The sequence below is a fragment of the Lepisosteus platostomus genome, chromosome 22, assembly GCF_059453375.1.
Source record: "Lepisosteus platostomus isolate fLepPlt1 chromosome 22, fLepPlt1.hap1, whole genome shotgun sequence".
NCBI lineage: Eukaryota > Metazoa > Chordata > Actinopteri > Semionotiformes > Lepisosteidae > Lepisosteus > Lepisosteus platostomus.
In genome coordinates, this window is record NC_142632.1 from 8,469,875 (window position 1) to 8,491,021 (window position 21,147).

The following is a 21,147-nucleotide window of genomic DNA, read 5'->3' on the forward strand; positions in this document are numbered from 1 at the left end:
GCAAATGACTTTCATCAGCCTCTCTAAAAGTGGTTCGTGTCTATTTTCATCCCATGTCGAAAGCTGTTCTGCTGGAGTTTAGAACAGAAAATAAAAATAGAATAAAAGTCAATTGGAGGTCTTCAGAAGGTACAGAAATGCAAATGTGTTCCTATTTGAGAAAGCTAAATCAGTTCCTGGAACTCACTTTAAACCATCTCCATCACCACCTCATCCTCAGCATTTGCTGTAATCTTTCAGAAACAGCCAGCTTCACTAATGATCTGTTTTCCTTAAATATTGATGCTTTAGAATCTGAATTCAAATCAGAATTATTTTCTCAGGATAAGCCCTCCCTGGTATTTGTCAGTTAACACCTTACTATCAGAATCTGCAGGAGTGAGGGGTGTTTGACCCATCTACCAATATAAAAGGCACTGAAGCAGTATAGACACGTCAGCCAGTGTAGGTTATGCAGCCTTTGGTACGCTTTGGAGTGCTGCAGATAGCAGAGGCTGATTGATTTACAGTCTAGAGGAGGAGAAGACAGAGTGGGGAAGGTATTTATTTTCTTTAACAAAGATATCTTAATTAAACTCAGACAAATATTTCTCCTGATTTCTCTAGATGATAGCATACAGGAACCTGTAATTCAGAAAGGAATAGATAAATTGATTTTTAAAATGTATTGAATAATAAGCATTTGGAGACCTGCTCGTATATAGAAGTAATATGAGTAAAACAGAAAAATGACATAGTAGGTGATGTGTTTTGACACCTGTCTCCATTGTGATATGTTCATCCAGCTGTGCTCACCATCTGTGGGTAATTAATAAAAAGAGAGATAGTAAGGGAGAGTGAGAGGAGACCACTAGAGGGAGCACTTAGTTTAATGAAGAAGCAATGCACTAACAAGGTTACAGTTCTTTTGCTTAAAAATGGTGATTAGAAGTATGATTTCAGAGATGGAAATTCAGCACAGCTGCTGATTAAGAGGCAAGGAGAGCTCATTATGTGCTGTGCAAGCTGTCATTACCAGTATTTACAGCACCCAGAGCTGTGCCCAGGGATGCCCTGCCTCACTGCGCATACCGCCAGCCTCGCGCCACACGGGCCTGCTGGTCTCTGGAACTGTTCCTCCGGGCTTTCTCTCTGCTGTGTATCTTTCCCTCTGCTACCACTTATCTCTGTCTCTCTCCCTCCCTCCTTTCCATCCTGCCCTCTGTCTCTCTGTCTCTCCCTCTTTCATTTCTGTTCTTTTCCTTTTCTCTCTCGCTCTTCTCCTTTACATTTTCTCTTCAGTCATTCTTGATTGCTCCTCTACTCTCTCTCTTCCCCCCCTCCCTGTTTGCGCTTGGTCTCGCACCCCTTGTTCTTCCTCTTGTTGCTTCCCTTGCACTCTCAATGAGCTCAGCTGCACTGCGGGCATCGCTAATTAACACAACTCCAAAATAAGTATACAACGCCCCACCGTGCTGGCACACCCTAGGCACCTGATGCGCCCTTGTGTCATTTCTCTCTGCAGCAGCAGTCTGGCGCTCCCAGCGCCTGCTCTTCAATCACAGCAAGGAGAAGGGAGGCAAAAGCTGTTTCCCAGAAAAGCGAAGAAATAACATGTCTGCTTGTTAATGTTTTTCTGCCTTGGCCTGGGTGATGGTTTTGATTGCTGTCCGCCTTGGGAAACCCTGTGCGGAATGAAGAGGATATTTCACTGGGCGATGGAGTGAAATAATCCCAGTTATACACTTTCTTTTTATCTCTCGGATGCTCACAGATCAGTAATGAATCACTAGCACTGAGATGCCAGGGACAGGGGACTGAAATGTCATTGCTGCATGTGAGCAAGTGGGATGCTGGATATTGAAACTATTAAACCTTCTGTTTTGTTTTCATCTGGTTTACATGAATTTAAATAACATTAAAATGCAGCTTAATTGAAACTTTCCCATGTGTAATGCTTTGGATCCATTTCTTCACATAGCCCTTCAATAAGGAAGAAAAAGCCCAAGGCAGTGTTTTCTGTACAATTAGTACAATTTCCTTGCTAAAGCCCTGATATTTCAGAATAAGAAATACAATGGAGAGATTTCTTTCCAGGGATCTACTTGTTTGTTCAAAGTAAAGCAAATGGTGTCTTTGAAAGACATATTTCTTTATTTATTTTACAGGGTAAATCTGTTGAAAGGATTCAATCATTTGCAATGTCAGTCTAGAGCCCCAGCAGGGCATTTGCATTTACTCGAGCAATCTGTGTGTGAAGTTCCAGCTCCTGGCCTGAAGGCCAGAGTGCATCAACTGTTTGAAATATTTAAGAAGATTGTGTCTTCAGGGGAGTGACAGTTGTTTTGTCTTAAGGCGAATCTGCTGCTGTCCTTTTTAAAGTTGTGTACGGTGTTGTGGGCCAGCTGAGCTGGTTATTTCCTTGAAAAGTATTGTCAGGGTGATAAAGAAGTAGACACACTCCAGGGAAAACCTAGCCTTGGTTCCTGTTCTCATTACCCACAGTATAACCAGCACTGTGAATGTAGGAGGAGGAATGTTAGTGTGTTAAACTTGGACACAGTGTTGTGAGAGCAGGTTTTCAACTGAGCCCGAGTCTTTCCAGAGAGCTTCTCCAGGGGACAAGCATCTACTTTCAGGGTTCAAGAGGTGGGGATGGATCACCAAACACAGTCTGACCTTGATCAACTGGGCTCTTGAGAAATAACAGCGGCAATAGGCTGATGGCTATTAATTGAGCTTCTGCTGTACTTGCAATATGAGATAGAGCCTTGGGAACAAACTGAACCATCCAGACTGGCAGCACTGCGCAGCCCACTTTAAAAAATGTGAAAGATATTTTTTCCACATAAGCATACTATTGGCGAATTTGCCTGAGTTTGTTCTGTGTTGCAGAAAATCGAGGCAATCTTGGATTCATTTATTGTGGGCTGTCAATCAGCCGATTGGGCATTTTAACGAAGCATACCATTTCTGAAGTTGTAAGTGATGGAATATTTATGAGAGGCAGCAATGAGTCAGAGGGGCAGAGCCGAACAGACCTGATCTTTCATTCTAGAGGTAACTTCTCTCTTTCCCTCTGATACCTCTCTGCTTTAGTCTTTTTCATTCTGTCCCACAGAATCTGTCGATCAGCAGAAGGTGGATATTATGTTATCAGGGAAGACTGGCTCCTGACCAACAGTGCTGAGTAATAATCTGTTCCATTGCTTCCAACGCTTGTGTCAGAATATCTTGTCTTCGCTGTGCATTATTGGCAGTCCGGGAGCAGGACCAGGAAATCCGGCCGGCACTGCAGTAGACTGGATTGATTATGCTGGTCCGCACTCCACCGCTAGCAATAGTGCATTTGATGGGTCTTTGACTAATGAATTGTATGAGGTCCTACACTGCAGCCAGGACTTTTCACTAGACCATCTGGGACTTGTTGACTCTTGGATCACCTCGAAGATCTCTTAAAAAGGCCAGGACGTCCTGGATTCAGTTCCAGGGATGTGGTCTGGCTTGCGTTCCCTAGCTAGTGTCTCTGTTTCCTAATTGGCCTATTTAACCACACAGATTAAGTCCTGCTGCCCAGGCCTTTGTCTTTCACACGCAGTTTTGATTTGAATGTTATTTCACCTTGAGTATTCTGAAACCTGAACGTAGTTCCTGCTGAACAAACATAAGAGTCAGCCTGTTACTGAGGACCGATAATTGAAACCGTGGCCTTCAGGAGTTAAGAGTCCCCCACGTCAATAAGTACTGAGCTTCCTGTGTGACAGATCAATGATTCATCGCCGTCGAGTGTCCCAGAGTTTGTCAAGTGAGCCTTCACACTCCACCAGTCGGTGCGGTTTTGTGTTGCCTGCTCCAGATTGTGCCAAATTTGCTGGCCCCCTGTATCCCCAGCCAGGCAGCATGTATCACTGCGTAGGCTTGTACAGGGCTTTGCATTTGTGCCAGAGAGGCAGATGAAAAACCACGTAGCCAGATAAGGATTTGCAGTCTTAATATAGACAGCCAAAAGGCCTTTTTCTTCGCATCAGAGAACAGAGAAGAAACATGAAAGAAATGCCAAAGACAACCGGGTCCTGTCAATGGACTTTCAGCTTCTTTTCCTGTCTTGTGGGTTTAGATTCGGCCTGTCTATGGCACTGTCTAACTTTGTAGTCATGTATGAATATCCTGACACAAACATGTACACGACTCTTAAACGTAGGTTTCCTAAAAGTGTCAGGATTCCGCTGGACAGTTAGCTGCTGCTGTGAAGATGTGGGGTTAATAGGAGCCGATAAGAGGAAGTGTTTGTGCATTAATTATTGAAGAGCAGAAGCATCTGATTATTTACTTGGAAAGAGCAGCTTGCAGCCCAGGGACAGGCAGGAGCTCCCACTAGCCAGAAGGGATTGTTAGATCTTTATAAAAAAAAAAGTGTACTGAAATGTTGTTGTACTTAATCTGCTCCATTTCACTGTTATTGTTTCGTGAATATCTGGGTTACTTGAAACATGCATCTGCTAGGTTTCAGCTTGGCGTTTGACTGTTTCCACATCTGGAGGTCAGGAGAGCAAGACAGTACTTGTTCTGCAGCCTGTAAACTAGTGCTATAAATGAGAACTGAGGAACATAAACACCCAAGTCACCAAAACGATCTGCCACGGATGAGAAAATGCCAAACTGCTTGAATCTCAGCAAGTTCATTTCTGCATCTGGGCTTCACTTATGGTGGAGTGCTGGAGCACCTCTAACGCTGTCTCACAGTGCATTAGATTTTGCCATGAGTTTTTTTTTTTTACAGACGTCCCCCATTAATGAAAAGAAAAAGAAGGTCCTGCTAGTTTCATTGCTGTTGGATTGATAGAATTCACCCGCGGAGAGAAGCAATTGTCCCTTCCTTAAGAGGACCATTTTCTCAAATTAGCCGAGCCTGCCATTACCATGGCTGTGTGCTGTAAACTGCTGCTGCATGCTGAGCAGGGTCCTGATGGCATCGGAGAAAGAGAGGCATGCTTTAATTTAATGCTAGGGCTGTGTGCCGCTGACGCTTCTCTAAATATAGCAGCTGAGGGAGTTGCTGCGCCATCGATTCACTCATGGAAGGACAGCGACCCTGACTGTAGCATCCCCTGGCGGGGCCCGGCTGTCCCCAGTGTGAGGCTCTGTCACCTGCACAGGCAGAACGGGTAGGACCTGCCAAGCAATGGGACGCAACTCAGTGCAACTCACACTTAGCAGTTGGTGAGGTCTGCCCCTCCTGCTCCGTCTCTGTTTCAGTCTTGGGGACTCTCCGTCATCGCCAGCCTGCGCAGAGGTTACAGCCTGACAGGAATCTCTAAAACTGCTTTGCAGCTCCCTGGCCCCTTCTGAATTCACTCCGCGGCATAAAGTGCTTGTAACCAGTAGTATAACTCCATGTATTTCATTTCTTTTATTTGCCATTTGTAGGACACGGATATGTAAGGAGTGTCAGTGTAAAGTCTGCATCCCAATTAAGGGAAATAGAAGAGGGTAAATTATTAAAGAAGGTGGTTATTAAAGAAATATTGCTTTTGCACCGATCTGGCCTTGACCTGTTTACCTTGCACTATCTCCATAGGTCTGTGTCCGAGATCTCTATGGATGGCCTCTCCTCCTTGACACGTCCCCAAAGTCCTCCTACACAGGCCACAGAGAAGTGCGGCACTCTCCTCTCTCTCCCAGTCGGAATGCAGAACCACATCCAGCGGTACCGCGAGCGCTATGAGGCGTACCTTCGTCTCATCTCCCATGAGGCCCTGGGGAACTTCAACCCCTGGGCCATCGCCGACAGGTGAGTGCCAGCCATGCGAAGCACTGAACCACACGGCTGTCTTCTTCCTCTGGGTACCCAGACGTTGGTAAAGACTCGATTCTATTAGTGATTGACCATTGAATGCCATTGCAAATATGGTGTTGTATTGTTACTGTAATTGTGCCCCGGGCAATAGAAAATGTCACTAACACATCAAATCAATGTATTTTGAGATGAATTGTAATATTCGTATAGTTCAGTTCAGTGTCACTGTCAATTTGCGTTTGTAGTATACATGTACGGTTTTCAATCCCTTTCTCGTATATGAATCATTTGCATTTTAAAAGAAGTTTTAAGCTCGCGCAGCTCACAAAATTATTTAAACCTTTACGAGTCCCCTGCAGGCTCCATGAGATAAGAGAGTTCTTCAAAATGGAGTGTATACACCAACATAAGGTGTGATCCTATAATTTTTTCATTATTCGCTGTAAGGAAGAATCTCTGAGCTCCTTGGCTGAGATGAGCAACTTTTGCTTTGAGTACCTCAAAGATTGTGCCAGTCGCTGTAGAAATCACTTGCAAGGTGACCCCTGAGACCCCACTCTAACGCCTGCAAGAGGAGAGACTGAAAGAAAGGGGCATCTCTGGCGAACACTGGTTGGTCCCTGCGAGGTCTGAGACCTTTTTGGTAGCTTGGGAAGCCGGGCTAAGTCTGCAAATTGTGGTCCTGCTTGTTCTGATAGTGGGAAAATGAAAATAACAGATTTTTTCCGAAGAGGCCAGTCTGTCTGTGATAATGTGGATAAGCTGCTGATTATCAGTGTGAAGCCATTAAAAGTCACAGAAGACCTCGTACTTCCCCTTACTCATTTCTCAATAACAAGACCAGCTCCCCGGATAGAGAAACTAATGTTTAATTCACACTCTTCGACATTCAACTGAATGGTTGGGTGTTGCAGTGTACACTGCAACCCATCTGTAATCTGCAGCAGAAATTCAGCAAGCAGTTGACTGATCTTTTCACCCGCTCACCGAAAACCTGAAGATGTCTGCGATGTTATACCTTTAGTTTATAGCAGAGAACAGGGCTCTGATTGTGCTGGATCCTTTATCATGTAACTCATTTCATCATGGCTTGAACTTGTCAGACCTCAGGCGCTCAGCAAGGTCTGAACAGTCCCTTAGAGAGACCTCAAAGGTTGCTTCCAGGATGCTGCTATAAGGGATCTTGTTGGGCCAGTAGGTGGTACTTTGTGCTGTAGGAAGTGCCGTTGACTGTTAAACCAAAATCCCGCCTTCTCTGTCGTTAAAAATCCTATGGCACTGTTCATAAGTGTAGAAGTGTTAAACCTGCTTTCCTGGCCATAGTACACTCTCAGACTGCACAACTCCTCACACTGCACCTGCTCTGTACAGTGGAGCTGCTGTCACAGAACAGCATCACTCACGTACTACAGCAAATCAGTGGTGGGTGAAGTGTCTCCCTTCCTCCAAATGTTAATAATAATGAACTTTATTTTATATAGCACCTTTAAAGATGGCTTCTCAAAGCGCTTTACAGAATGACAACAACAACAATAAAAAAATATGTAGAGGGGCTTGGGAGACAGACAGTTGCCTAGAATTAGAAGAGCGAAGGTTGCGAGGCTGGGAGTAGGGCGATAATAGCTGAGACGGGTATTGAGGTGCCCAGCCATGCAGAGCCTTATACGTGAGCATGATTTTGAAGTCGACACGAAACTTGACAGGAAGCCAGTGCAAGGACTCCAGGATAGGAGTAATGTGATCACTTTTACTAGACCTGGTCAGGAGTCTGGCTGCCGAATTTTGGACATCCTGGAGTTTGTTCAGTGTAGATTTAGATACCCCAGCGAGTAGAGTGTTACAGTAGTCAATTTCGGGAGAAGACAATTGTGTTGGTCAGCTTTTCACTCACAGTTAGTGATAGCATCGGACGTAGTCTAGCGATATTTTGAGGTGAAAAAAAGATGTTTTGACAATGTGCTGCACATGTGGGTCGAATGTCAAGCCTGAATCAAATATCACCCCCAAGTTTTTCAATTTGGACTGAAGCTCAAGTACAGAACCATCCACAGATAGGGTTACAGCCTTGACTTTTCAAAGTTGATTGGGGGGGGTGCCAACAAGCATGACTTCAGTCTTGTCACAGTTTAGATGAGGAAATTCTGAGTCATCCGTGTTTTTATGTCAAGAGCTTTAGGCCCCCTTTGGGCTTTAAAGAGATATAGAAATGAAAATTGTTATCCTATTAGTAATAAGAATTTCCTTTCTGAAACCCTGAGCTTAACTCCGTGTCCTGTCTGTGCCCCGATCAGCCTAGCCGAGGACCTGATGTCGGAGGCCCTGGATGAAGTAGCCGCGGAGTTCCAGGATGTGTGTGAGGAGTATGCGGAGGCCGTCTTCACTTCCGAGTTCCTGCAGCCCACAGAATCGCCAGCCAGCCAGCAGTGATGCTCGTTTTGACAGAACATCACGTCCAGAACAATGACCAGTAAAACACCCAGCCAACATGATTACACATTCCTGTCCAAGCTCATCCATCCCAGAGTTTTACTCGTTTTCCGAAAGAGCATCTGGTAGCAGCACTGCAGAATCCATCTCATTTGACGTTACATTTGATAAGATACAAGGATTTGCTTCCAAAAAGGCAGTTACCGTCATTAATTGTTTCCTGCGTCTCGGAGCAGAGCATGTAATATACAGAGCCAGGAAAGAGGTCATTCAAGGAAGTCTCATCCTGCTGTTAGAAAACATGGCCCTTGTTAATTAAATCCTATTCTTCATCTTTGTTAATGTCAAATCTTTTATAAACTATTGTTATATAGCACTTCAGATGATTACACCGGTTTTCAAAAGCCACAGACCTGTTAAGTTAGATGCTGGGAGCAGATGCAGATCAAGGGAATCCTGTTTCCAAAAATAATCTGATATATTGGATTGAGTGATGTATCGGAGGGAATGTGTCGAGGGAAATAAAAAGATGATTCGCACAGTAGTGTTGCCGGCAAGTAATCTTGGTTTGGGGAGGAATACATTTTTTTTCTTCATATTAATATTTATAGGAAGGAGAAATTAGCAAAGTATGTTTTGCATCAATCCCTCATAAGATGACTGCACCTGAATTTTTGCAGGATTTATAATGAATTCAGCGAGAGGATTGGGGTTGGCTTGAGTGTGAATTCAGAGATATGCAGGCACATTAATAGAAAATCTTACCATGAGAGCAGTCAGCTATCCCTGGCAAACAGGCCAGATGGAATGACAGGGAGGTTTCGGGAGAAATTAAAGTTACTTTAGTGGTTGTACAAGATGAAAGAACACCAAACAAACACAGATCTTTTACACAGGATTACTGTATAGCTTCTTTCCCTTTATTAGTCAAGCAGGGAATAGTACCAAGCAGTCCAGACGTCCAATGTATAATTCAATATATGAATCATACAGTGTATGATATCTCATGAATGAAATATATAGGGGATATATATTCTATGTCATGTCCAAGGACACCATTTGCTTTCAGTAAAGTAATACAGGATAAACCCTTTATTGTACTCAGTCTGAACAGGACTGTTTTGGAGTTTTCAGATATGGGTAAGCCTGCTTTAAAATTGTGAATAAAATGTGATTCAAATTAGGGTGTCCAGGTCTCGGGGCTCAGGGTATTGCTATATATTCGTCATTACTCCATCCCTTGGAGAAGGCTGTAAAAGCACACATAGGCTCTGGGGAATCCAGTGTGTTTGAACCTGAAATCAGACAGCTCCAGATGTTCCAGGCTGTGATGGGGACAGAGGTGACTGGATGAATTAGCACAAACAGAAGGCAGGGGGGAGTTTCGACTCTCTAACACGCATACTCAAGAACACAAATGCAAAAACAAACACACACACAACTCCAAGCCTGGAGCAGGGGGCACAGAGACAGATCAGACTGCCTCTTCTTTGCTTTGGTGTGCACAATATCTCCCACTTACATACAGTTTTTCCTCCAGTCCGTTTCCAGGCAAACGTGTACTGCAGAAAGACTACAAGAAAATAATCTGATTTCCCCCTTCCTCTTCTAGCAGAAGCTGTATCTGTTGGGTTGGATTTATTTTCCTCCGTATGATATGCTTTTGTTTTCCAATATTTTCTTTATTGTCTCGGCTGAGATGAAAAAGGAATAATTTCAGCAGCAGAGGAGCAATTTATCATTTACCCTGAAGCGCCACATAAGCCTCTCTCAGACACGATTTTTTTTAGAAAATGGTAATCCTTGAAAGGTGGCGTACTACAATTACATTCATTACAAAAGCAATTTTTTTTTTAAACTTAGGCTTATTTTTTGAAGGAATCCAAGAAGAAGATGCGTGTTACAGGGCAATGAATTTTTTTGAAGCCGATATATGATTAATGTACATCTTCCTTGACTCATTTATGATACTGACACTTTTCATACCCAAACCTTTCCCTGCCTTTTCAGACAAAAAGCATTAAACTACTGAGATGAGCTGATAGCAGCACAATATTACAGCCATTGGTCTGCTTTTGTAGTGGATTTATGGTCAGCAAACTCTCTTGTATCAGTGCTTGAAATCGCCTGTGGTGGAAAAGAGATTGTGAATGTCTAAATCCTGCAATAGATAACCTCAATAAGAATAACCTCAATAGAAATTGTTTTATTTGACATTCGAAACTCAACCTGACCTTCGTCTGGATGACACTATTTTGCATGAATACCAGAACTGCAGCCTCTTCATAGCTGCTGCTGTACTTTTCTCATACTTCATTGCAGTTATGTTAATGCTGACAGTACTACTTTTTTACATTCACAAAAAAGAAACAGAAACACAAAACACCTTTAGTATTTGGAGGTGCGAAAAGAGAAACACAAAATGAGTGTTAAATCGGTTTTATACAACTTCCAATTGTCTACTGCATCTGTGTTGCTATCGCATTACTGAGAGAACGTCTCTACCTGCCTTCCCCATTCCAACCATCTTTTTACAAACACATGTTGTTGATTTCTAATTCTGTGGCTACCCTGCTGTACTTAAGATAACCTCGGAGATCACACTGGGTTGTTGGGGCGAAGCACAGACTTGGTCTTGGGGTTAGATATGCGGTAGCCAGCTATAATATCGTTTCGTGGTTTCTCATGAGTGGCTCTGATGGTTACAGCCCTTGATTGCGACTCGGATGAAATGCTTCAGACCAGGCATTGCTGGAGAGTGCGATGAGATTCCCTGGATGGTGGCCTGTGATGCACGGTGTGTCTCTGGAGTAGGATGGGTTTGACGCAGCCAGGCTGCCATCTTGTTGCCACCCTCCGATGCCCCCAGAGACGGGTCTCACTCTTGCTCTCGTTGTCGTTGCTCCTCCGATCAAGTCTAGATCCCAGTAGGGACGTGTGAAGCTCGCCGCTTGGCAGAAGGAAGAACTGTACAGTCCAGGCAGCGCAGGCATTTTGAATACATGATATATATGCATACAGTATAATGGCATGCAGAAATGTTCTATAACAAGAAAGGAGGATGCTCGGGCTGTCGTCAATCATTCAGGCAGACGAGAAAATACTCCCATCAAATTTTTATTTTATGAATTGCAAATTGACAAACGTGCTGTGGCAATTCTGACGGCTTGATTGCTGTGGTGTTAACCTGTAAGCAGCCCTGTGCAGATGTGCATTCGCACCTTGTGAAGCCTGCTTCTGCACAGACAATCAAACGTACTTTGGAGGGACTTGCAAAGCATTTTAAACACAGCTTGTCGGTGCCTTTTTCTTTCAGGCGTTTTAAGAGGGGCAGTCCCCTCATAGACCCTCATGAGAAAGAGGAGATGATGCGCACATGTCCTGACTCAGTCCTCCTGGGCTCTTCTCGGGCTCAGTTTCTTGGATTTTCCTGATTTCCTCCTGCGGCAGGCGGCGGTCCTTAGCGCCTAAAACAATCATCCCAGGGGGAACGACAAGAGAAAATATGAGAGAGAGACAAAGAAAAACTGCTGTGATTGAAAGCATCCTGTCGGATCTTATCTGGGACAATGCAAGAGTTGGTTACTTTTTTAGTATCTGTCTAAACTTTGGGCTCTCGTTAGCTCATTCATGCAGGAAGTGACAGGGCGTGTGATTTTAGAATCCAAGTCAACAGGGAGATGTGGTTTTGTGAGGGGGGTTTGTTTGTCAGGGATTGTGATTCAGAGAGCGACCCCAAACTCTGCAGGGTACGTCTCTCTCCTGTTACTGCATAGGTGCCCGATGTACGTAGCTCAAACCCTGTTGATTTAGGACTTTGGAGTTTGTGCGTTATCTGTTTGACCACCAATTAAAGTTATATATTGCTTACAGATTACCTCACATAAACCATACATTTCTATATTTTAAAATAAATGAACATTTATCCCACCTGGCATTTTTCTTATCACTAATCAGACTTCCCATAACAAAGTCTTTGAACACTCTTGATTCTGCCATGGTCTTGCACTCTGCCCAATAAATAATAAATGCTTGTCTAACCACAATTCGAAATTCAGTGATCCTTAAGTAAAATTATTTTTAAAAAACGGTTTAAATAAATTACCATTTTTTTTGGTGCTGTGCTTGGACTCATTAGCTCTGGCTGCTGACTGATCAGAGCTGTCTCCTTGGCTTCTGCAAGCTGTTTTTCAGGATTTTCATGTCAGTTTCTTGGCCCACAGGAGATCTGTCACTGAGCTCCTGACTGCTACAGACAGCCGGCATTGTGATTGGAGTGTTCTGTAATGCGAAGGGGGGGGGGTGCATCTCTCGTTGCCTTTAGTTTAATTAATAATGAAATTAACGGCTAATATGGAAATTGCCTTGTGGCTCCCATCCAGTCTCTGCCCCAGGATATTTGCTCGTCTTTGTTCTCGGGTCGTTTTTTATTTTATTGCCTTGAGAGATCCGGTATGATAACCTCCCCCAATCACAGAGATTTTGTCACAGGTGGGGCCAGTTCATTCGCTGCGATACCAGTCTCTGGGTGTTGCAAATTTCAAATACGGCTTGGTTTTTCTGAAGTTGCTTTTTTAATTGATTTTTTTTCTGTTTTAGAATGCCCTTACATCGAGACGAGATGCCCTGCTCCTAATTCATTTCTAACGCGGTGCATGTTTTTTTTCCCCGTGAGTTGTAGCAGAGGTGTGTGTCTCTCCTGCAGACCTGTGTTTCCCCCCTGTGTGTTAAGGCCGTGTTAAGTGGCAGCCAGCGGCCTATTCGCCAGTTCAGCTCTATTCACCAGGGCAACCGAGCTGAAAAGAAAGTGGAACAGTACGCCCTGGACAGTACGCCCCTACACCAGCGCTGCTGGCTGCTCAGCAGGTAAGATAAGATAAGATCTCTTTATTGGCCAAATTCAATTTCTTGTATTAGGAATTTGTCTTTTCACAGACCCCAGCTTGCTCTCCATGAGACACACAGACAGGGAGAGAAGCTGGGGGTCAGAGCGGAGGGTCAGCCATTTATACGGGTCCCCTGGAGCAGTTGGGGTGAAGGGCCTTGCTCAGGGGCCCAACAGAGTAGGATTCCTCTGCCAGCCACAGGGTTCGAACAGGCAACCTCCCAGCCGATGCAGATCCTGAGCCACAGAGCCACTCGTCCGCCCGTAGTCAATCCTCTACAAATCAGCCTGGTTCTCCTCTCTACGACCCAAGCATTGTGTTCTTACTGGCCTGCTGTTACAGAAACAAGTCACGCCAATGACACTGAGGTCTTCAGCTGTTGTTAGATTCTGCCTCTCCCCCTGATTTCAGGTGTTTTTGTTCCCTTCTCTGCTCGGTCTAGCTCCCAGTAGAGGTGATGATTCAGAACAGATCAAACACGCCTGACGGTACAAACTCGCGGCAGGTGTTACACTGGTAGGTGTCTAATATGGTCGCAGGCAAAGCCTGGCCTGGGAGGAAGCTGTTCTTCAGGTTTTCTAGGTCACCTTAGACAACCTCCTGCCGAACGCCCAGCTGTTTGTGTTTAATGAGGCTCCGTAACTGAGAGCAGGTGTAGCAGGAGAAACAGACCCGGAGGTTCTCTTGTACCAGGGCGCCCACCCTTGCGCTCGGACTTCGGCAGTAACCATCGTACAGCGGTGAGAGCACACCTGAGCTCCAGGGCCGGATTTCCCATGAGGCTCTGTAGGCACAGCGCCTAGGGCCTTCGAAGGAGGGCAGCACTTCCGAAAAAACGAGCTGAAACAACGTGCTTGCGATCGACTCTCGGTGCTCCAGATCAATAATCACGCGCTGTCTAGCGGCTGCTCGAGAAACTAGGAGTATCAGAAGCGATGGTTATCTCGACTCGCGCCATCAGTCAGGTGGTTCAGCACTAGAACAGTCTCAAGTGCATCATGTCAGTCGACGTCATTCAGTTGGCGTTCACCCCTCTTCTTGCACATTTCGGAGTGAAAGTGCCGAGGGCCTACGGGCCCCGAAATCCAGCCCTGCTGAGCTCTGCTGATCTGAGATCGTGTGCCGTCCGCTCGGCTACCATGGCGAGGCAGAGCTTTCCTCTGGCCCAGAATCAAGCCCTCCCTGACATGCTGGAGGGGGTGTCAGAGGACCCTGAAGCAGCAGGGCTCCCGGAGACACCTTAGCCTATTAAAAAAAAAAAAAGCCCTCAGTCTTACTCAGTCGACCCTCACGGTTTACAGGTCCAGCGTTGTTTTTTCTCCTGTGTAACCTGCCGCTGTGTTGGCTAACCGAATTAAACATCTGAGCACGGCGGAGGAGCTGCACCAGCTCCCAGAGGGGAGCCCGGCTGATGGGCGATGAGATACAGCGACCGCGGTAATGAAAACGACATCGTCTTCGGACGACGCAAGGGCGTGGGGGGGCTGGGGAGGTCTTCTGCGTCCGCTCCCGGCACGCCCGGCGTCCCGCTCTCCCAACGTCACGCATCTCTCAAACACGGACGCCCAGACCCAGGACGGGCAGCCGGTCATCGAATCAGCTCAGACTGGTCCCAGGAAGTAAGTTCAAGATAAAGGCATACAATAATGCCAAACAATGCAGTAAATAATGCCGATAACGGCATTGACGTTCACCAGCAGCTCGTTGTCAGATCCACAGTGTAGCAGTGTATCAATACGCAACCGACTGGAGTTCCCGAAGCAGAGGGTCACCACTGGCCAGACCCCTGCTGGGCACGGGTGGACACCACTCAGGCTGGGCATCCTCACCCTGGCGCCCAGCAGTGCCCCCTGGTGGCCTTCTGTGCTCCTGTGCCTCCTCTCATTAATGGAAGCCGAGAAGGCTGCCGAAGCCCATTAACAATCCCAGCCCTGCCTTATGGCTACAGCACCTAATTGGAGTCTTAGCAGAGTTAATGCCGTCCTCATTCATTGAGCATACAGACAGAAACCTGTTTTTGATTTCTCTGCTGTTGCTATCCTCTTTTAATTTACCCAGCCAGCTTCCATTCATTGATTTCAAAATCCTTGTTATGCAAGGCCTGGACTTTCTTTATTTCGCTCTAACGTAGACAGGGCTGGATGTTTCCTTCTGGGGCTGCTTTCTGCCCTGTGATTTATAGGGGTTTTAGTGCAACTCCTAATGAAAGCCGCTTGCATCCAGCGCGTTGTTTGCCGGGCAGTGATGAATGAAGCCGCATTAAAGGCTGATTGTGAAGCAGCGCAGCTGATGAAGGGTCAGCATGATTAACATATAATTAACATGTAGCACAAACTCATTCCTTCTCGGGGCTCAGTTTGGAGCTGGGGCTGGCCTTCCCGTGTCTCGCCGTCTCACCAGCGAGAATCAGCCATTAGCCAACGCCGGAAAGAGAAACCGAAGAAAGGTGACAAACGAGAAATTGCTCATCTAGAGTGTTTGTTTGGTAGTAGCTATCTCATCCCGCCGTTTTCTTGAAAGCAGCCAGTTAATCGGCTTCGACAGCGTGCCTGGGCTCCTTGTTTCAGTCTCCCACAACCCTTTGTGTACAGAAGCACCTCCTGTTCTCAGGGCAGTGAAGCGCCGGCGATTGGGGCTCCGTGCCACGCCTAGCTCACTCATTCGGAGCTGAACGAGCTCTCCCGGGGGTTCTTGCTGTACGTCGCTGGGTTTTTAAATTCTTCTTCCGACTACAGCGTATTCGTCGGCCGCAGAAGGTCGAAGTGATTCTAGGAGCGGAGGCACGAGGGGAAGTTTAAGGAAGTGAGCCCAGTCGCGGCTCTCTTCTTGAGCGCTGAGCTACACCGCCTCCGCTCCGCTCCTCTCGGAAATAAACTGTCCGTTTGCGGCAGCCTTGGTGTTGGGGGAAGTGTCAGGCGCTTTCTCCGGTTGCTAACACAGAAATCCACCTACTGTAATTAGCTAATAAAGCACAGCCGCGCGGAAAGAGAGAGAGAGAGAGTCGGGGCACCTCTAGGAATGTCAGCGAAACCGAAACGCGATTCGGCTGCTCAAGTCGGGAGATCAGGACCGGACAGTTGCGTTTTCTATCTTCTGATGCCTCTTTCCTGCGTAAATGCACTTCGTTTTTAAAAAGAACGTCGCTGAATTTTAGTTAAGAAGGGAGAAAAGGCGTCTTATTCCTGCGTATCCGTGTTTCGCGTGTTTTAAAATGAAACACAAACAAAATAAGAGACTTTGCACAAAACGTGAACTTTCTTCTAAGTAGAAATGAGGAGATATTAAGAAACCACTACCGAAATGCCTTGTATTAGAAATAATGTGTGTAACGGGTTCAAGTGTTTATTGGAGGTAGATGTTAAGAGTTTTTAATCTCGGGTTTCGGAATCGCGCTGGGTCGGGATTGTTCGGGTCGGTCCAGTAGCGACCAGATGTCCAAGCCCGGCTCAGGTGCGCGAGGCAGCCCGAGCGACAGGCGTCCCGTTGCAATTAAGAAATAAGATCTCCGGCGCGCACGAAACCCAGACCGAAGCATCCTGTCGCTGTCTTGTCACTGCGCAGTTCTGCAAACTATTCAGGAAAAGGCAGTTCTGGGAAATTGAGGTGGTGGTGGTGTTGGTGTTGTTTGTTTTTTTTCATAGGCTAAAGGCGTGAAAGCGGGCTCGCTGCTGGCTGTCGAGAGCCCCGGGGATCAATCCCAATGAATTTACTGCTCATACAATTTTAATCGGCTCGCTGACAGATGTCGCCGCGGAAGTGTATGACAGACGAACGCGTTGGCTGATGTGAAACAGCCGTCACGGGATTGAAAGACAGAGGTTCGGGGGGACGCAGCTCGCGGAGCCGCCGCTAGAGGCCCTCCGAGCCCGGCCGTGCAGGAGCGACGCTTCCCCGCTGTCAAGGGGGGGGGGGCGGAGGGAGCGAGAAGGAGCCGGAGCCGCAGCCGTGCACAGAGCGCGCTGCCCCTGCCGCCGGTGAGCACGAGGCCAGGCGGCGCTGTGACCCGGAGCCCAGGCGCGGGGGGCCACCGCGCGGCGCGGTGCCGGAGCCGGGGGGAGGGAGGTGCGCGCACACTCGCTTGCAGAACAGCCCCGGAGACGCCGGCTCTTCCATCTGGTCTCCGCCGCCAGACGGGATGGCTAAGGAATCCACGGCCAAGGGTAAGAAGCGCTTGCGGCTTTTCCTTTTTTAAGAAAGGAGGAGTTTTGTTTGTTGTTGTTGTTTTGTGTGTGTGTGTGCGCGCCCGTGGTCACAGGTAGCACGGGTCGCTCTTGCCCACGAGCGGACAGACGTGCACGCAGGCTGACACCTCGCTCCGCGCGGAGCGGGACTGCTGGAATGCAGCGCCCCGCGGGGCGCGAGCGGGTCGGGGGGTCCGTGACCGCAGTGGGGGGCTGTGGGGACTGGCGAAGGGGTGAGCCCGGCTCTCCGTGTGGAGCGGAGACGGCAGAGGTGGAGTGACAGTACGCGGACTTCATTTCTGTCCTGCTACTTCCAGTTATGTGATGAAACCGTTCAATGTTGTGTTTCAGTTTGCTGCTGTTTTTGGGGTTTTTTTTCACGCGAGCGTGGAGAGCAGTTACGGTGCTTGTCTACATGTACACGAATCGTGCCAGCGGGCATTTGTCGGCACACTTTCGTTTCCCCACGAGCGGATGGAGCCGAATACACAGCTCACCCTTCATGCGCAAAAGAAAACACACGCCCACACACAGCCTCCCAGCCGCACGCACGGGTGCACTTCTTCGAAGCGCCCCTTTGGTGTCTCTTCAATGAGCTTTTGCACAAGTCTTGAAATCTCCCCTGCACGGTGGGGCGGGGGGGGGGGCGCGCGCACGCACCCTGCCCTTGCCCGTGCAGGAAGCGCGAGGGGGTTGTCGCCAAGCTGACCTGCGAACGGCACGAGCGCCCGGGCAGATCCCCGTGCGGGTGCGGCGGGGCGCGAGAGAGGAAGCTCCCGTCCGAATTCCTGTATGTGGGTGTCGGTCCGCAACCCACTGACGATGAGCTCGTTGACCACTTCGTCCACCTGCTCTGGTGCTCGGAATGGCTGAATAGGGACAGCCACAGCTCAGGAGAGCTTAGCTCCGGTCCGGCACCCACCGTTCAGTGCAAACGGGCGGCGGCGGTCACCTGCACCGGTTCACCCGGGACCAGGCTCCGGCCGCCCGGCGCAGAGTTCGGCTCCATTTATATTCGAAGCGGGTCGTTTGTGTCGGAGTTCACACGCACATGTCGCAAAAAAAATAAAATAATCATGGACGTCATGTATTGAATGATCTCGGCGGAAGGGCGCAAAGACCTGCGCTCGTTATCTAACGCAACAGCTTCTTCTCGGAGTTCCAATCAGATAGGGAAGTTAATACTTCATTACCATCGTCAAGACGTTGAGCTTTCTCCCGTCTTCATAGCGGAGGAGACGGAGCAAAGAGCGCTTTGTAGCAATCGTGTCGGGGGTTTAAAACAGGCAGGCTTTCACAGGCGAGAAGTGTTTCTGTAACGTGCGGAGATTTCCCTGAAGCAGCACTAAAATCTTAAGAGGCAGTTCTCTATGCACTTTCGCGGCATCACTAAAGCCGGGCTCAAATGAGAGCTTTGGAGTGAAAGAAGGCATCTGTGAAGTGGATCTCTGGAGTCCGGGCGAGGCTCCGCAGATCGGCTGTAGCGGCGCCCGGTGAGAGGAGACTCAGGGGCGTGTCCGTGTCCTTGTTCGCGGCCCGTTTGTGTCTCGCTGGATGCCGGAAAAACTGGGACATGCGTGGTTTCGCTAGGAAAAATGACACCCAAGAATCAAGCATCCTGAAAGGATTGGGGAGAGAAAACTTGGGTGAACACACCTGGCTCGGTCTTTTCGGATGAGACGTTAAACCGAGGTTCTGACTCATCGTGGTCATTAAAGGCATTTCTCAAGAAGAAGAGTAGGGAGTTATCCCCTTGTCTGGGCCAAATTTCCCCTCTCGGCCTTTACTGTGGCTCTAAATTGTCCCCATGTATGATTGGCTTGCTCTTGCCCTGCGATGGACTGGCGTCCTGTCCAGGGCGTACCCTGCCTTTCGCCTCTTGCTTGCCAGGTAGGCTCCAGCTTCTCGCGACACTGTATGGTATAGAGCGGTTTGGCACATGACATAACACTTGGCTGAGGGCCGACCTCCTGGCCAGAGGACGAGGGGGCTGGGAGCCCCCTGCAGAGTGAGGGGTGACCCAGGGGCAGCTGGAGAGGGGGAGGTGGGGTGCACAAAGAGGTGTGCGAGGGAGAGAAGGGGGTCCCGTCCAGTATTTACAGTGGAAATGTCATCGGGGTGATTGCTAATTACTGAGTGTGACCGAACTTGGCTGTTGTCATCCCCCACCTTTTCCAATCGCTGTTTTGGGGGGTGTAGGGTCATCGGCCATCCAGAGAGGTCACCCACTCTCCAGGCCCTGCTTTGCTTCACATCGGAGGTCAGATAACACCAGGCTCCAAAGGGGTAACGGTGCTGTTTCAAAAAAATGCAAGGCCCAAAGAGCTTAGAAATATGTTGGTGGACTGTGACAGTCCAGAATGTCCCGCCCTGGTCCAGCCTCTCAGAGTCCTGGGCAGGGACCTGTCTTCGCCCTTCCCCAAGCAGGGTCCTCTGCCCAGGGAGCCAGCCAGCCAGTCTCTCGTGCGATCAGGAGTGCTGAGTAACTCGTCCCGCAGGGTGCACGTTGCTTTCTGACGCATTCTCCAGTGGGGGTGGGGGTTTACACTGCAAAACTTTCAGCGCAGGGCGTGAATTAGCTGTGAGCAACATCCACTTTATTCCCGTCGAATGCTGCCGGTACCCTAGATCCGAAAAACCCTGCAGGCCGTAGAACTCCCTCCGGAGTGGGAAATAAATGGGGTGCCTTTTCCATTTTCTTAATGGCGGATTTCCCAGAAGCCCAATTTAATTATTTTTTTTTAAAAATCCGCAGAGGAAAAAATCATTGCGGGCCGATTCCCCCCCTGCGCACTGGTCACAAGAGAGCCCCCCCACACTCCTGCCAGTGTGGACAGTGGAAATACAGCAGGACTCCGAGGAGGGGGCTCAGTGTTTGATGGCCCTCGAGTGAGCCTCTCCCGGCTTTTAGCGCCCACTCATGTCTGTCATGCTGCTAATCAATGGCTTAAGGACTGTAATTGCTGTGATTCGCAAAACGGTGATCTGATATTTCCCTGGATTCAAAAATAAAATGGTGCTTGTTCATTTTCGTGCATTGGCCGTAAACAGACGATGAGTTATTCCCAGGGCGCCAGGTTTCAGTGCTGCAGAGGATTTCGGTAATGCGAGCATGAATAAGCACATTGATGTATTCTCCGGGAGGTGCGGACCCCCCCTCCCCAGCTCTCTGAGGGGGGGGGAGGATGCGCCGGTCCTGTCTGGGGACTGCGAGGGTAACCTGTCCTCGGGCAGCCCCAGAGCTGCCCACCACAGCAGGCGTGGGCAGGCTTGGCACCTCCTGGGTCGTCTATCCCCCCCTGGGCACCTACAGGCCCCCTTCACCTTGTTGTTGGCTGGGAAACCTGCCTGAGTGTGGCTTCCCAGGACTGGGGGGGGACAGGGGAACAGCAAGTTGTTCCCCCCGGACGGCAGGATGCCGAATGATCTAGGTTGAGGATATTAATGATCAGCTAAACACGTCAGGGGCTGCCTGGGATATACACAGGGTGCAGCCCTGGGCTGGACGTCATTCCGGACTATTGCTGCGAAGCTCAAGGCGAGATGTGTGGGTCTGATCTTATTTTATTTTTTTCCGTCACTTTGAATTTTAACAGCTACAGCGGAAACGAGCTCGGAGGGGGAGACCTCAAGCCACAGATACAGTCTGGGCAGCTCAAAGTGTGGGCGTGCTGACGGAGCAAATGTAACGCCTAGAACGAAAATAAAACCTGATAAACGTAGCGTCTTGGTTAAAGACAGCCAGGCTGTCACCGTCAGGGGCCTGTGTGAGTGCTGGAACACGACGATGTAATACTGATGCCTGTGTGGTCCCAGGTCCTCAGTGCAGGGACGCTGGCTCTTGCTGTTGCTCGAGTCAGGTCCTGTGCTGACGGCG

At 48.3% G+C, this 21,147-nt stretch overlaps 2 protein-coding genes across 13 annotated transcripts in view; both read left to right on the top strand.

The window, feature by feature from the left end:
- kiaa0753 (KIAA0753 ortholog) overlaps positions 1-8,747 on the top strand; it is a 26,450-nt gene extending 17,703 nt beyond the window's left edge. For all 10 annotated transcript variants that reach the window (XM_088616122.1, XM_088616124.1, XM_088616125.1 and 7 more), the window contains 2 exons: positions 5,558-5,770; positions 8,068-8,747. In XM_088616122.1, the coding sequence (XP_088472248.1) occupies positions 5,558-5,770; positions 8,068-8,203 (349 nt within the window). In that variant the 3' untranslated portion in view covers positions 8,204-8,747. The remainder of the gene's footprint in view (positions 1-5,557; positions 5,771-8,067) is intronic.
- Positions 8,748-15,867: 7,120 nt separating this feature from the next.
- The window catches only part of LOC148643362 (membrane-associated phosphatidylinositol transfer protein 3-like), an 80,776-nt gene continuing 75,496 nt past the window's right edge, over positions 15,868-21,147 (top strand). For 2 of the 3 annotated variants that reach the window (XM_088616132.1, XM_088616133.1), the window contains exon 1: positions 15,868-17,249. In XM_088616132.1, the coding sequence (XP_088472258.1) occupies positions 17,225-17,249 (25 nt within the window). In that variant the 5' untranslated portion in view covers positions 15,868-17,224. The remainder of the gene's footprint in view (positions 17,250-21,147) is intronic. The other variant, XM_088616131.1, reaches the window with a different exon arrangement.